This window comes from Galleria mellonella, unplaced genomic scaffold, assembly GCF_026898425.1.
Source record: "Galleria mellonella isolate WM207_F2 unplaced genomic scaffold, CSIRO_AGI_GalMel_v1 utg1267, whole genome shotgun sequence".
Taxonomy (NCBI): Eukaryota; Metazoa; Arthropoda; class Insecta; order Lepidoptera; family Pyralidae; genus Galleria; species Galleria mellonella.
In genome coordinates, this window is record NW_026441987.1 from 1,542,835 (window position 1) to 1,561,098 (window position 18,264).

An 18,264-nucleotide genomic window follows, 5' to 3' on the forward strand; every position below is an offset into this window, starting at 1 on the left:
TATTTCAGTACCTATGGCCTATAATTTATAAACGCTAGCATCTTCTCTGAATTTCAAAGATGATCATGACAAAGACATCATATTTTTTTATACTTAGAAAGGATGATGGAAAGTGATAACCGTCGCCTATAGACATGAGCAGTATCATGGACATAACAGAGTATACTGTTTCACCCATGATACCCCCCATGCGTTGCCATTCCTGAGGACTCACATGTTATTCCTTTGTACCCTGTAAATTCACGCCATATCAAACCGATACACAGCCATGAAAACACAACTGCTTTACGCTTGACACACGAATGGGTCTGAGGTACCCAAACAAACGACTTTTGTACAAAGTCTTCCTCTGGTATTAATTAATTAATCAAAAGAATGAATACTTAATACATAGATAAAATATTATGAATTATGTATAAAAATATTGCATGCCAAACTGGCTGAATATGCAAGCTACTTATTGTCATTAATTCCACCCCATTATGTACAACATTCACAGCAAATGAATATAATTTCAGCTCATTTCAACAATTTATCTAATCATTCTGTTTTATTTTTCACATAAAAATATTTAATTACTAAAATATTTATTTGGAACACACTTTTTGTAACAACTAATGTAGTAATCGTTACCAAAATGACAAGGTCTAGATACAACTTCTGATATAAGGGCACAAGAAGTGCGGACGAACGTAAATATTGCGCGCCGCGCGTACGTACTACATGCTCCACCCAGTGCACTAACTCCTCGCCAGGATGCGCTATCCGGTGGTGGTATATCGTCGAGTACTCCTTCACTTTTTCCTTATATCTGAAAGATTTGATACTAAATTATTATGTTAGTTTCAATATACCACAATATATAAGTAATAAATTCATGTATATACATCAAACTGAAAACGGTAAAACAGAAAATCGAGACATTCAACAAAAATTATCAATCTAGACTGAATAGGCATAGGAATGAATTGGCCGCTCGCATTACAGGGATCGGGAAGCATTAGTTTCTCTTGATTAAAAAGATACAGCATCCAAGGACTAGTAGAAACATTTACAGGCAGAGATTAAGAGCTGGTTAATGGATTCGCCTCATCATATAATAACAAAATTTAAACCTGACATCCAAACAGCAGATTGGATCATTGTGCTATAAGAAACAGACTGCCAATTAGCAGATTGGAAAAAAAATTAATATTTAGATTCGATGGACATCAACCGCAGTAATCACGGTAAAACAGCGACTAAACTTTTGGAAGACCACTCATTTTCACATCGTATTTAAGAATCCGATTTTCGATACATAATTGTCTGGATATTACAAATTACATTGTTATATAAAATTGTTTGGAGAAAAAACAATATAAATTATTAAAGAAATTGATCATAATGTGAAAATATTTAAGAATAAGGATTTCTTAATTCAACTTAAGCTGCTGGTGTTCTTTTTTTTATTTAATTAGGATGCATAAATACATTTAAAAAAAAACTGGATTTTTAGTACCACTTAAACCTTTTGGGCTTATGTGTGATACTCTACATTTCGTTCTCAAATGTCAATATTTAGATTAATATTCTGCTGTTTTAACAAGGTTGAACAGTAAATAGGCTTTCAGTTTAAACTTTATGTTTTTAACAGTGATATTGTTTCGCAAGTCGGTAGGTAGAGAATTTACTAATCGCGGTATAAGGTAGGCGCTCGTTCGCTCGCCATAGTAACTTTTGGCTCGAGTAGTGACTAGCTTGTTTTGCGCGGCGGAGCGAGATGTTCAACTAGTTTATTTCTGTTTATTTTATTTATTATGTTTAGTGTATTTGCTTAGTTTTCTAGATTATTTTTTAACTTGTACGGGTATTTATTTTTTACAGGCAAACATTATTGAGTTATTATTGAATAGCGACAGACTAAAAATTTTATCGCAATTAAAATTTATGTAATACTTCATATAATGTCTTCAAACGATAAAGTCATTTACAAGCTTTAATTTAAATTTACTTACCTTGAATTCTGCAATATGTCCTTAATAGCTACTTGTAGATTCTTTGGCATTTCCATGTCCAAGTCTACTCTTTTTCCAAATCCTTTTTTCACTGCTCTATTGATGTTCTTGTACTGGTCACCAAAAGCTGGCAAACCAATGATAGGAACGCCAAAATGAACAGCCTCTATGGTGGATAGTAATCCTCCATGTGTGATGAAAAGGAGACAATTGCGATGCCCTACAAGAATAAAAAAGTATGCCGTTATTAAAAGTTTACTGCCTGAGAATAGATTAACATTCGGTCAGTTATTATCTCCCAACTTGAGAGAACACAGTGCTGACCAATTACTGTCATTGTGTAAACAGCATGGAGTCAGTCCAGCGCCATCGCATTATCATTGACTCAAAACCGTTGCATATTTTTCAAAACAGTTCATTGACTCCATATAACTAGACCGATATTAATTACATTAATAACAATGCACAGCTGAAGATAGTAAAAATAAGATTTTTTCACAGAAGTTCCATAAACTGTAACTAATATTCTTTGTTTGGGGGAAAAAATCTTCGTCTAAAAGCTCCACTGCTAGCAATAACCCTATTAGATCTACCTACACGTGATTTCCCTGATAACCATCGTCGTTAATTCTGGTTAATGAATTTATCACGATGGGCCAAATGTTGACCCGCTTTCATGCTCATCTATCATCTCTCACTGGTTATGCAGCGTATACGGATAGCATTGGTGGAGTTACCATTCAATTTTCATCTACTAAAAAACATTCCTTGTCTCTCCGTCTTCGATGTACTTTCTTCTATATCATAGTTTGTTATATAGTCCTGTCTGGATCACTACAATTAGGATTAAATCTCTACAATTAGGGTCGACAACGGACGCGTAATTCCCCTGGTATTGCAGGCGTTCATAGCCTTCGGTGACTGGTGGTTTAAAATATTAAAATTTTGTGAGTTGTCTGTTCTTCAACACATTTATAATTTTAAATAAAAAACTGACCCAATATGCTTTGTTGTGGAGCCCAATCGACAATATTAACATTATTTGGCAAATTGCGTAAACGCTCCTCAAATTTCCAAATAACAGTCTGATTTAGACTGCTGAAGACATCTAGTAATCGATTCTTCATATCATCCGTCATATCCTTGCTCCGGAGTATAGATCCCATGCTAAAGTAAATAACGCCATCGCGCGCTTTGTCCATTATTTCTTGTAAATTCTAAACAATTTCAAAAACATTTACATTCTATTTCATCGACATTTACATCAGCCGTTAAACGTCCACTGCTGATCATAGGCTTTTCCGTTGGAGGGGTAAATATCCACAATTACCACGCTTAACAGGTGGGATGGCAACCGCGGTTAGGTTTTAGTGATGTTTTAAGAGGGTAGCTGCTGCCCATCCCTTGTCCACTAAATTCTCTTAGTCGCCTCTTACAACACCCATAGGAAAGGAAGAAATAAGGATGGCCTATTCTCTTCCGGGACTAGACGGCAACATTACAATAATTTAATGTTATTGTAGAACCAAAACAATTTATTTTCCTATTATTTAATATGAGAAAAAGAATCACTATAGTAAATTACACAAATACACAAAATTTATTTATGCCGATAAAAGCTACTAGTACTTTAAATATTTCTTTCTTTTAGTAAAATAATAAATAATTTTCATACATTTATTCATAGTTTTAAACACCACTTACTTTTGACAGTGGTGGAATGTCAACGATATGATATCCACCTATCTGCTTGTATGCAGCTGGTAAACGCATAGCGTGACCACATGAGATGTCAGAGTTACCTAATATTAATGATGCATTATACTTCACTTCACTATAAGGCGGCAAAACATTTCCTCTTTTTTCCACAGCTGAAGAGAATGCATTAACATATGATTTATTTTCATCACCAGACAGTAACCTGCCAAGAATATGGTTTATTTATTTATTTATATGCTTATGTACATTCACTTATAGTATAAATATTAAGTTACAGCAAAAATGTACACAGATGGGCTTTTCCTCCAGTCAACCGCTGAGTTTGAAGGGCAGATATGGCGGTGAATTTATACGGTACAGAGGAATAACACCTGAGCCCTCAGGAATGGCAACGCATTGGGAGTATCATGGGCGAAACAGTATACTCTGTTATGTCCATGGTACTGGTCATGTCTATAGGCGATGGTTACCACTTTCAATCAGGTGGGCCGTCAGCTTGTTTGCAATTCTAAGTTGCATAAAAAAAACTATTAATTGTTTTATATAATCTTTTTGTTTAAACTTTGAAAACATAAGCGATCTGCGCCATTCTGATTATTATGACTATATTTGATTAATTAAATATTATTTATTATTATAGATATTAATGAGTTTAAGGGATACGTACCATGCATAATAATAGTATCTAATAGTCTCATATAATTCAGTCACTCGTTCGGTAAAAGAAAACGGAGGGTCCACGCTTGACCAATGGTTGTAGGTATACGCGGGGTTCTGGAGCTCGTCTATCAGAGCAACGTGGATATTATGTGGCTGCATTGAAACTGACCAGACGAAGGGGCAATTAAACACAGATGAAAACCTGTAATTGAAACAAATACTACAGTCTAAGGTAATGTGTCATTGTAAGATCTAGAAATATGTATATATAGCAATTTCTCCTCGATAAATATGACAACACAACGACAATAACTAATACTGAATTATTTGTGTGCGTGTGCGTGTGCGTGTGCGTGTGCGTGTGCGTGTGCGTGTGTGTGTGTGTGTGTGTGTAATTCTAATCAAATAACCAGTAGGTAATTTGGAGTTCTAGTTCAGTAAAATAAAATAATATTATAAAGAGGAAAAATGTACTTAACCGATTTTGAAAATTCTTTCACCTATAAAAATGTGGTTAATTATTAATTACTAAAACTAAAACATTATTAATAAGTAACATAGTTTTTCTCGAAAACTTTGTCTACCCGTACGAAGCCGGGTTTGTAGAAGGAAATTGATTACGAGTAATGAGGTCTAATACCGCCATTGTTAGAAATATACCCTCTCAGGTAGACCTCCACGCGGTTCCCCTAGAAACTATCATGGTTAATTCTTGTCCAATTCATCATAGTGAGCCAACTGACCTGCATTTATTTTTACCTATCATCTTCCATTAGTGCTCCAACGGAGTCACATGAATGAAGTCACATGTAAAAACTTATTTTATATAAAAATATTTTTCATAAAAAAAATTATCATTTGTTTCTGTATTATAACAACCAGCGTATTTTATTATTATATTTTCTTTTATAACATAACACATGTATGTCTACACATATATACTTAAATAATAAAGGCATAAGCCATACTATTGAATGATTGATGATGCACCGTCAATATTACCTACTGAAGTTAAAAGTTTCAAATATTGTACATTTATTGATGGATTATCCTTTTCCATCAAGTAGGCCATCATCATTTTTGACTGACAAAAATTGCATTCAGTTACGAAGTGTCTTTTAACATATCTACACTGTGATAAGTATGTAAATTTACACGAAAAGCTGTAATAACCGGTCCCATGTTACAGTCGAGATCACTGTTTTATTACATAAAAAAAAAAAGAAATACCAAGTGTAAGTATAGCACAAAAATTAAAAATATTAAAATATAGGTAGAAATTAGAATCCTTTAAAAATATACAAACACAAAATAGACAAAATGAATTCCCCACTGGAGACCAAAGGTCTCTTGGAAAATAAATAATTTTGTCCATTGAAATCAGTCGAGTATTACAAATTTTAACCATGATGATCTGAGATCATCAATCATGGTTATTTGTCTCGATGGACCAACTAGTCTGACTTTGTTCTCATCATTTCATCCTTTACTGATGCCCACAGCTATATTTAAAGGGGGGGGCGGTTGGGCCTTACCAAACCCCGAATTAGGGGATGAAGGGATTGTTAGTAATGCGGACTACTATTTCCATTACTAGCAATATACTCTGTCAAATCGTGGCAAATCCCCGTGGAAACCATCGTGCTAAATTCCAGGTATATTATTACGATGAGCTAACTGAACTGCCTTTTCATTCTTACCTATCATCCCTCACTGGCTTCCCGCCAGCCTGTATCATTAGACCAGGCAGTATTTTTTTTTTATGGGTGAAAATGGTATGGTAACCCCGACTGCGCTAACGGGATACGCTGGCGGAGCACCATTGAAGGGTGATAGATGAGAATAAAAACAGGTCAGTTAGCCCATCATGATGAATTCATCAGGAATTAACCATAATAGTTTCCAGAGAACCGCGAGGAGGTCGACCTGGTTGGGTATATTGCTAGCAATAGGATTCTCAGTCTCCATTACTAACAATCCCTTTCCCCCCTGCCCAGGCGGGGTTACCATTCCATTAACATCTATTAAAAAACCCCCGAATAATGCTAATACACCATTAGCATTAGCGGAGTATGCCTAATATTCTTTCTGAACGGAGAATCGTTATTAGTAATATTCTCCACTATTAACAATATACCATATCAAGTCTCCTGTATATCAATATTGTTAATTTCCAGTGAATTCATCACGACAAGCCAATTGACTTGACCTCATCTTCGCCTATCATCCCTCACTGGTGCCCTTTTGGCGTATACCGATAGCGCAGGCCGAGTTACCATTCCATTATCACCAATTTAAAAAGAATTAAAAACTGTTCTAACTAGGCTAACTCACCCTGAATAAAGTCCACTAAACATATACTCTGCGATGATAGCATCAAACCATTCCGTCGTATCTTGTATCAAGCTTTGCACACTTTTATGAAATATAGTGGCATTTGCATGTTCAAACATAACTTTCATGATGTTTCTGATGTCATTAGCTACTGTTTTATCTATAAGAACATCCTTCAGGTTTATCAGGTTTTCTGAAATGACATGTTTTTATTGATGATCAGGTTAGATTTTAGTAGAAACGTGCTGGGCCCGTAACCTTTTTTATATAAAGTTTGCGCTAAATATTAGAGGGAAATAATAGAAATCGAGAGATGTTTTTAGTAGTAAGACAATTTTATTAGCACAACGATTAATTGTCAGACACAGTAAAAAAACCTACTAAAAAATATTTACACCATAACAGTTTTTTCTTTGATACGTGAAAATGGATGGTATGGTATCTCTGACTCCAGGGATAGGCACGGGAGAGAATTCTACAATCTAACAACATACACGGTAAAGGATCCGCTATATTGTGTGTCTACACAATATAGCGGTCTACAAATGAGAGCTTTTAGAGATAGATTTAGTGAAATGGTATCTCAGAATCGACCCCAGTATCAGTTGAGAATAAAACTATTAAATAAATATGACCAGAAATATTACCTACCGACTGGAAAATCGTCATAAAGTGATGCAAGGTTAACCTGTTTAAGATTCGTAGATGACATGTTGAGTGGCTTAGGTGTGATGTACGTTACCTGAAACCCCCAATAATACTACCTATATAATTAAACAAAAAAAAATTAGAAATAATTCGTCTATATCATAAATTCGAAAGTTTGTGAAGATTTTTAATTTGAGCGTTCGATGCTTAATCACGTTTACCCTCAGGTAACCGTGATTAACATGTGGCTCACCACAGATAATATAATACTATATTACCAGATGGAGACTCTGTTCGAGTCGTCCACTTGGGTATCTCTGAACACAGTTAAGTAAAGAATTAATAAAATCAATCAATAATTAGTAGAAACTACAAGCTATAACTTTATAAAATACCTGATGGCCAGCTTTCAGCAAATGCCTCACGTATCCATGGCCCAACGTTATGTGACTTGACCGTGGCAACGGGAAAACCACTAGCAACTTATAAGTGTAACACTGTCCAAATATTACCAAAAATATTATATTATATATAAACATTATAATTTTTAAATTTTAAACTAAATTCTTTTACAATTTAGTACCCAATATTCAATGTGTTGATACCAGAAAAGTGTAATTTGGACTGAATAGAAGTATATGCATTTCATATTACTTATTCTGTAAATACTGATGGGTGAGCCGTCAGAAGCCAAAAGACAGTAACACAAAAAATATATTTTTTCTTTTCAATTCAATTTATTTATTGCATTCTACAATATTATTATGAAAGATGTTAATAATTAATAAAGTATATCGTAGACCTTGTCGGGCACAGCAATTTGAAACTAGAATTGAATAGAAACCAATCTCTATCCTAATAGACTAGTTTGGAGGGAAGAGATTGTTAGTTATGCAGATTACTACTTCCATTGTTAACAATGTACCCTGTTAGGAAGACCTCCACGTGCCCCTCTCCCCCCTAGAATCCATCGTGCTGAATTCCAGGTGTATTCATTACGATGGACTAACTGACCTGCCTTTTCATTCTCACCTATCATCCCTCATTGGTACCCCACAAGGATATACTATTAGCGCAGGCGGGGTTACCATTTCATTATCATCCATTAAAAGAATAGACTGATTTAGAAGCTCTTTTAAATCTAAAATTTTTATATATTTCTACAACTTTAGCATCGCTTCACCTGTCGTCCTCAATAGTTAAGGGGTTTTCGCTATTCCATACTCTTATATTTAACAAATCCTAAAAGGGGGAAATACAGTCAGATCGACCTGCACAAGATAACCTCTGGTAAGCATAGTTATTTCTTAATTCTGCCACAATGGACCAATTAATTTAACCCTTCTTTTCATGATTTTTTTTTATTTGTTAAATAATTCATGTTCAAAATTAAAAGAAGAATGGTTAAAAAATAAATTTGACAACTGTTTTTTTTTTCTGCAAAGAACATTAAAAAGGTAGGAAAGAGACAATCAATTTAAAGTGAACTTGTTCTTTTAAATAATTTTTGGGCATTCAATGTTATGATGGAAATTTCCACCATTATGCAAAGAAGGGTTAACTATCTTCATCTATTGTAATTGTTAGTAATGGAAACTAGGCGCTTCGGTGCTAGCAATATACCCAACAAGATCGACTTCCACGTGGTCGCCCGTGGAAACCATCATGCTGAATTCCAGGTGTATACATCACAATAAGCTAACTGACCTGCTTTCATCGTCACCTATCATCCCTCACTGGTGCCCCACCAGCATATACCGTTAGCGTGGGCGGGATTACCATTCCATTACATCCATTAAAAAATCGATTATAACAATTCTCGTTTATATATATAATTTTACTGTTAGGAGTCTATCATTAAACAGCTTTAATTATAAATCGAGTTACATGGTTTCGACGTTGGCGTTAGAGAGTAATTAAAAAAAAATCGAATTAAAATGTTTATTGAAACAGTACGCTGACGTACTGTATGTATATTATCCAAAAACAACTTCATTACATTTACATAAATGGTGCCTCATGCACTTTACAACCTTATAAACTATACAGGTATAAAAATATTTTTAAATTTGTCATTTGCAACACATTTGCAATTTTATTGCCAAATAATTATTAATTACAAAATATATTTAAATACATCTAAAGTTTCATTCAGCGTAATTTATTCTAAATTAACTTAAAAAATCTAAAGATTAATTGAAATTGTTAAGGCATCAAAGTTAAGTTTTAAATGCTTGGCAAGTATTAGTGTTTTTGTATTAAACATTGAATTAACAGACAAGAATATAAACCACATACATGTTATCTGTTCTAATAGATCTCAATGAAAATATAAACAAATAAATACGTATTTACAGAAATGTACGTAAAGTATCCGAAATGAGGGTATCTGCAAAAAAAAAACGAACTCAACGATATAGCCCGAAGGATAAGCAAGCTGAAGTGGCAATGGGCTGGTCACATAGCTCAAAAAATCCACAACCGATGAGGAAGAAAGGTTCTTGAGTTGTGACCCCGTATGAGCAAACACAATGTAACGATCCCCCACTACATGGAGTCCAAAATGTATTGCAGGGAGTCAGTAGATACAGGTGGCTCAAGACCGTTCTTTATGGCAATCTATAGGGGTATATACGCTCTATGTTATGGAAAGAGAGTCTATGTTCAGCAGTGGACAGATAATGGCTGGGATGATGATGAATACGTATTACAAGACCCAAACATAAAACAGCTAATGTTGGCTATAATAAAAAATCGATTATTTCAACTTTCTCTAATAATTTCAACAAAATACGTTTACCTTTTCGTTAAATTCTATAATAACAGACTATAAATAATAATTCAAGTTTAGTTATAGCTAAAACAGTAAGTAAATAGGCACCTTATTTGACAACACAAAATATTTTACAAGTAATGAACGTGTCTATAATTTACCGTAGGACAATACGACATACTGCCATTGTAACGTAACAGTACAATAGGAGAATTTCATACAGGTGAAACTTTAAATACAACAAATGTTCATTCATTCATTAACTTTGTAGTATGTACCTGAAAGCCTAATAAATTTATATTAATTCGGAAATTAGTTAAAAATAATCATATTAAAAACCTTGTTTAACAAGAACAAAATGTATGCATTTGTATGGATACACTTCTGTTTTTCCCCAATGATATCACAGATGTGAATGAAAATTTAAAAACAGGTGCCTTACAATTGCACTACATTTCGGTCTCCTATAACATCGTGACGGTAAAATCGACGATATCGTACCGACTAAAATAAATTATAAGAACGCCCGATACCTAAAACAGGGAACAAATCGTCATAGTCGTAGAATACTGATGGATCTATATACAGTCGCGTCGGAAACTATTTGCGCGCAAAATTTTATAACATTTTAATGAATTTGTGTGTTAAATATGATTCAAATTATTCAAGATATTTAAGAAAACAGTGAAATATATTGTTTATCATTCAGATGCAATGCAATGCAAATCAAAATTATTTATAAATTAAAAAATATTCAAAATATTCTCAAATCCATGCAGTCGGAAATTATTTGCGCACACTTAATATTTAATTTTAAATTGTTTTTAATTAATAATAAATTATTTCTAGTATTTCGTAGGGCCGTGTTTAGTTGCGATGACTGCTCGTAAGTACCTTGGGATACTCTCGACAAGATGTTGTAGTTCTTGTAATGGTAAATTATGCCACTCTTGTTCAAGGCGATTTATAAAATTTTTAATTGTTTGTCGGTCCGATTTCTTTACATTTTCATGCAAATGATCCCATAGATGCTCTATGGGATTCAAATGAGGGCTTTAAGCAGGCCAAGTCAGTAGTTTAAATTATTTTGGTTCGAACCAAAACATAGTTTTTTTAGCCTTATGCTTAGGATCGTTGTCTTGTTGAAAAATCCAGTCATTATTTAAATTCATTTTATCAACATTCATTTTATCATGAATTCAAATTATCTTCAAATATATTAATATAAGCGTCTGCGGTCATTCTGCCCTTAATAATCTGAAGATTTCCAACACCGTTATATGAAAAACATCCCCATACAAGTACTGATCCACCGCCGTGCTTAACGGTGCCCACAATATTTTTCGATTCTAGCACTGAATTTGGTTTTCGCCACAGATATTGTCGTCGTTTTAATCAAATACAATCAAATTTCAACTTATCAGATCAAACTATCGCTTTTCAAAAGTCCAATGGTTTATCTTGGTGTTCGATGGCAATTGCGTATCTCGCCTTTCGGTTTTTTTCGCTAATAAATAGCTTTCGTGTGGCAATACGGCCTGCAAATCCAGCTTCAAAAGTCCTGAACTTAATTTGTATTATAACCAGATCGAGATTTAAAGTTTTCTTTATTTCTGTAGCTCTTATCTTTAGATTCTCCTTCACTAGTCAAACGATTCGTTCGTATGTTCTGGGACCTGTTTTGCGCTTACGGCCACTTCGAGGCAAAGAGTTTGATGAATTTCGTTCAGATTTTTTTTAATCGTATCTTGAATTGTTCTTAGTGGAATATTAATGTTTTCAGCAATCTCAGAAATTTTTATTCCATTATTTTTCATATTCATTGTTATTTCACACTCTTGAACCGTTAATTCTATTTCTTTAGGCATTCTGATAAGAATATTAATATTATAATAATTAATTAATTAAAATTTTAGGAGATGTAAAGTCAATCTAAACATAAACATTCAAAAAACACTTATTTTTTAGTAACATATACAATTTAAACACGAAAAACTAAAGAAAAACTTTTGGCGCAAATACTTTCCGAATTAACTAATTATGATTAATATTTAATTTTGTTTATTACAAGCAACAATTTTTAACCCACATGTGTCTATTTTCTTATAAACACATGAATCTTCGAGACTGTGCATAATTTTCCTTTTTAGTTATCTCTAATTGCAATTAAAATAAAATTTCTTGTTCATTTTACAACGCGCAAATAGTTTCCGACGCGACTGTATGTAATATTTGTAAGATCCGTCAGTATTCTACGACTATGACGAAATATTGATATGTATTAAAAGATAGACGAAATTCGGCAGCAAGTATTCCTAAACCAAATGCTAATGAACACAAAAAATTACAAAAGACTTTTCATTTTGACTTACAGTCACATTAGATATACATATACATTATGGTTAATATAGAAAGATATATATATAATAAGGGGATTGATATATGTATACATATGTGTATATGTAAATGGTGCCAATATGTATATAGGTATTTATTCAGAACAGACTCAGAGCCAATGTAAGCAATTATGAAATTTCTATACATAACACATGGACAAACGGTCTGACGGTCCTTCTGACCGTAGCGTATGGAAGTGAAGAAGGGATTGTTAGTATTGAGAACTAGCGACTCCATTACTAAATGCCCTATAAGGTCGAAATCCGATTCTCCTGGAAACCATCGTGGTTGGTAATTGTTGAATTCGTCACGACGGCCCAACTGACCTGCTTTCAGCATCATCGATAGCGCAAACAGGGTTTCTATTCCATTTTCCCCATTAAAAAAAAACATCGCATATAGATATGAACAACACAAAGCAAATATCACTGCAGATCCCCCATGAAACTTGTGGCATTTCTGAAAATTGTGAGAACTTAGGTGTTATGCTTCCATACGCAATGATTTCAGCAAGAGTAAAAAAATATACTGGCAATGTCTAAAATATTTAAGAGATTATAGATGCCCATACACTTTTTTTCTAATTTGAAAATTATTGTATGGACTTCGTGCGCGCTTGACAATAAAAACAAAACAAATCAAATCAAGCTCACTTACAAACGAAGATTTTGAGTCTGTTTCTGAATTAAAGTAGCTAAATAAGTATCACTTAAGTTAAACCTAAGTCACTTAATTGTTAAGTCACAGTCAAGTGATGAGTAAAGCGGCTCATCAATGATTATTTCAGTCATGAAAAATACAGATGTACAAACATTACTTCTAGTAGGGTAAAATATTTACTGCCGCACTCAGAATCATTTAATGATGGCTTAAGTAAAACCTTAGTATATAAAAAATACCTCTCAGAATCGATTAATTAATTAATTAAGGACTGTTAATGACAATTATTAATTTCATTAAAACATTAATAATTCCAATTATACACAATAGGAGCTACAGACAGCCTTCTATATTGCGGCTGTTTGACGCCAAAGAAACGGCTGTTCACGTAATCCTGAAATGTAAAGCTGTGACCCCTCAACGTTTGGAAATCCTCGGAACACTGAGGTCGTTCCGTGAGACCTGTGAACATCCCAGTAAGCTTGTGTGCTTCTAGGCGCAACTGGGCTGGCTGCACTAGCCACGATTTGTACGCACAATGGGCCAAATGAGAGGCTTAGCGCGGTAAATAAAGTCCAATTTGCATAATTTTAATTATTATTAACAAATATCTTATTAGTGTTAATTTAATTAACTTCTGAGTGCGGCAGTATATCTTTCTTTTATATATCAATGTTTGTAAAGCTAAAAGGCAATAATACATTTTTTTTACAAATCGTATTATATAAACAAGCGGTGGGTAAAGCACGTATTACGTTAGGATTGTGACAAACAAAAATACAGTACAATAAATTACTTATATCTAATTATTTTTTCATTATTGTCATATCAATACAAAGGCATGTAAATCTATCACAGGATATATCTAGATCAGTAGTTTTCCAGGTGAACGACACTGCAACGTACGTAACTTGAGGGGCACGAACCCCCAAATACAAGCACAAATAATATACTATTATTAAACCGGTTCATTGGGACGCGGTAAAATTATATAGATATTTTTCACATACTTTGAGAAAACCTGATCTGAATCTAATTTACATAAACAAAGGGAATAGTATTGCATGTATAGGATTAGATTAATTGCTTAATTATAGGTGCCTACACACGAGGGGCAATCCTTGGCGTATTTTTTGTCTCTCAGAACACTAAACTGTATTACACACATGAGTCTGGAGTACATGTCAGATGGAGACAATAAGAATTCCTGTAATCCAGGAATAAACGATCTTCTTTCAAATAGATTCTAAATAAGATACCATCTATCTATAGAGTTTAGCGTTAACTTATTGGTCGATTAAGTAGAAGAATAAAGCAAAATATGTCATAAACTTAATTTACAACCACAGATTAAATAAAAGTTCTATGAATACAATACCTATTTTACACAGTATAAAAAAATGTCAGTACATGTTGTAACTAAATGAATTAAAAAACAACCTTATACACATACCGTTATAAGGTACAAAATTAATAACAGTACAATCATTTTCCATTTCATTTCATCCTTATATCACTGCATAGTGTTTAAATATAATAGATGTTTAATATGTTAGACACCAAACAAACCAACAGAACAAGTACATTATGAGACAAATCCTCTATTTCAAATTTGTATTATGAAAAACAAAATGTTACATACGTTTTGACTTTTAATATTTATCTATAGTCACTTTCAATAGAAATCAATGAAAATGTAAATTTTACAACTAATTGACCCAAATATGACCCAAATATATACAGTCTGCTACTGTCCAACAGTAATACAAATCAAAAATATTTATAATTTTATTTTAATAATGTTTCTGTAATAATTTAAAAAAACTCAGTTACCTCTGAAATAGGCTTTAGTTGTATAATTAATTATCAATAGCAGTGAGTAATATCTAGCAATATCTATATATTGTACTTGAATCTATACATATATTGACCAAATATTAGATATTGGTTATCCATAATATAATATCGAACAAAGAACCCTTTCATAATGAATATAAATATCCACTGGTATAGGTGATATCACAGTGAGTGGTCATCAATGTCCAAAAAAACTCAATATATAGATATCAGATATTACCCCTTTCTAATTATCAAAATACCGAGAGAATTGTCTAAAGACAATTCATATGCAATGTATGTTTTAGCAACTAGACAAAGATAGTATACTCATACTCACTACAAAGTAATAATAAAATTATTTAAAAGAGCAACACGCAAGTTTCTTGCTCGTTCTTCTTGTGATGAGACAGCTTTCCGAACGAGCGGTAGATTAAAAAAAATGTAATGACTATTCAAAAGTGCTTCAATGTAAGTTTATTTGAATAAATAATTTCTATTCTATTCTATTCTATATACATAACTCTGTCTACCCTGTAAGGCATCTGGAGTGAAGATCTTATAAATATTTAAAAACAAATTACAACTAGGTATAAAACACTATTTTACCAAAATATTGTAACCTTGCAAATATATATTTCATTTTATATATCTGACTCTCCTTTAATTAATATACTTCATACATACAATATCAATTCATAGGGTATTAGGAAATATGCATATCATTAATCATTATATTTGTCAGAACTGATAAATAGGTAAAAATATTGTTTCAAGACCTGATAAAACATATTGATAGGCAATATGGCTGCCCAATACAAATAATAGTAGATATGTATTTTTAAAATAGACAATTTTTATTATTAAATGTATTATTTTGACATTTTTATAGGCAATGAATGGAAAAAAGATTTCGTACAATGTTTTTGTTCATCAAACAAGAAGAATAGATATCAAATATTGATAAAAATTCAGTATTACACATGCACATTCCTTATTTTGTATAAGTGTTACAGTTTATGCATTAATAACATTTAAAATTGATACATTATGCTATAAATAAGCAATGATCCTATATATTTGACACTGCAATATACCTCAAACACTGACATTTCATTATTTAGCTGTTAAATCTATTTTCAGTGGCATAATTGAAGAGATCAGAATAAAAGCAAGTTTGTAAGTACTATTGATAAAGTCCATTAATATATTAAAATTAATATGATAACAAAATTAATTAATTAAATCCACATATAACAATTAAAATGCCTAATGCAAACTATAATATCATTTAGTTTTAGTTACCTTGTCCATGCCAATGTTCCTGTGAATATTGTGGCAATTCCATGGGCAGTTTATTATACATATTACTTACAGTGGCTATGCTTGGCACGGGGTTTGGTTGAGGCTTCTGGCTATTTGCTTGTCTAAACTTTGTTGAATATTTATAAAAATCAGACATTTCAAAGGGCTTTGTTTCCTCTCTGTAAGGTATACATTTACCCTGTTCAATAACTGTTAAATTTTTAGGTGACTCCAGAGACACAGCGCTTGGTGATAAAACTGGTGGACTATTTGGCACTTGGTTAGGACTCTGCATCGCAGAATGACGCCCTGACGATATCATTATTTCATAAGCTTGCGAGTTACCTATACTGGAAGTTCGTTTTAAACTGTTGCTCTTCTTCAAAAGAGGAGCTTCAGCCTTCGTTGGTGAATCGAGAGATGTCTCATACCACTGTTTCTCCTTTAATTTCATATCTGATTGGGAGAGTGGTGAAAATTTGTTCACACTCCCTGAACCAAAATTTGGTATTGAGTAACCGGAAATCTGGCTAACAGGACTCAAAGCATCGGGGTATGCCCGTCGTTCGTCTCGGTTGTGATCATCAGTTGATACTTGTAGTTGCATGTGCATTGGATGTCTCATGTTACGTTCACGCAAAGGCAGTGAATTTGGAACAACAGCTACTCTCTCAACTGGTGGTTGTATTCTTTCTGAGTGCTCCTGAATATCAGGCTGAGATCTATGACGATAATTTTCAGACATATTCTCTAAATGCTGACTGTAATCACTATGAGAAGTGAGATGATACGTCTGGGTTCTTTGTAACGTATTACGACGTACATTCTCAGGTCTTCGCTTTGACTGGCCTGGCATCTGATGATGGTGCAAAGCACCAAGATGCTGGTTCTGAGCTTTCAAATGTGAAGCATATTGATACAACAGTGGTGTATTACGCATTACGTTTTGAACTGGATGTGTTGGAATCGTTCCTTGATTATAATGAGTAGTAATATCAGGGTGGCTGGAGCTGAAATGTGTTTCCCGTAGCCGTGACACATTGTGAGCTTCTGGTACATTGTTGTAATAGATCTTGTTAACATACTCCGATGTCATTGTGTGGTGTCTGTACACTGGACTTTTCTGAGAATCATGGTGCATATTTTCAGACACTACATCCTGATGGCCAGCCAAAGCAGGATATGTATGTGAAGTGTGTATAGAAAACGTGTCTTGATTTCGATCCTGAGGTGGGGATGGGAAGAAATTAGAACAACTGGTCTCGGGGCGACGTATATGTCTTGGGTGAGCACTCTTTGTGGACATACCTGATATGGATGGCGTAGAGAGCCTGTGTGAAATATTTTTGCGGAAATGTTGGTCACCCTCGTGCAACCGGTCGGGAGCAGCGACTCTCATGCGTCTAGAGGAATTGTCCGAGCCATCATGAACGTCTGTGCCGTCTGTAGAACGTTCCGTGCTCTTAACACTTCCCAGTCTCTCTCGTTGGGGCACATCGGGACTCAATGGCGCCTCAGGAGGCATTACACCAGTCAGTTGAACTTCTTGCACACACAATTTGTAAAGTTCCTCATTTTTAGCCGCAAGCATTTGCTCCAATTCTTTCTTCCGAGCTTGCAACTTTAAAAGCTTGTCCTGCTTATCTGAATGCAAATCACTGCCCATTGTGCTTGTACCCATATTCACAACTATTTCAAAATTCAAAAATCATGAATAAAAGTAACTCAAAAGAAGATAAACAAGAAAAGATAATAAAATAAACAAAGAAAATCACATATAGTTACGCACTCAAAGCTCTGCCATGTCAGATTGATTACGCACACGCACACAGAGTAATAATTACGTTATTGAAGCATCAGCACTATAGTTAATTTGACGAAACTGAAAAATTATTTTATGCAACCATTAGAAATATCAACAGAATAAATGAATAT

The 18,264-nt window shown here is 33.7% G+C and overlaps 2 protein-coding genes across 2 annotated transcripts; both read right to left on the bottom strand.

The window, feature by feature from the left end:
- Nucleotides 1-29: 29 nt before the first annotated feature.
- Nucleotides 30-8,162, bottom strand: LOC113513166 (UDP-glucosyltransferase 2-like). Its single transcript, XM_052900682.1, has 8 exons — nucleotides 7,754-8,162; nucleotides 7,362-7,452; nucleotides 6,711-6,903; nucleotides 4,384-4,578; nucleotides 3,702-3,918; nucleotides 2,995-3,214; nucleotides 1,998-2,217; nucleotides 30-811 (listed from the first exon to the last, which is right to left on the bottom strand). The coding sequence occupies exons 1-8, from the start codon at nucleotides 7,895-7,897 to the stop codon at nucleotides 541-543; spliced, it is 1,551 nt and encodes a 516-aa protein (XP_052756642.1). The 5' UTR covers nucleotides 7,898-8,162; the 3' UTR covers nucleotides 30-540.
- Nucleotides 8,163-9,285: 1,123 nt separating this feature from the next.
- LOC113522257 (uncharacterized) lies at nucleotides 9,286-18,162 on the bottom strand. Its single transcript, XM_026907933.3, has one exon. It carries the CDS (start codon nucleotides 18,008-18,010, stop codon nucleotides 16,322-16,324), a length of 1,689 nt encoding a protein of 562 aa, XP_026763734.2. The 5' UTR covers nucleotides 18,011-18,162; the 3' UTR covers nucleotides 9,286-16,321.
- Between the last annotated feature and the right edge of the window lie 102 nt (nucleotides 18,163-18,264).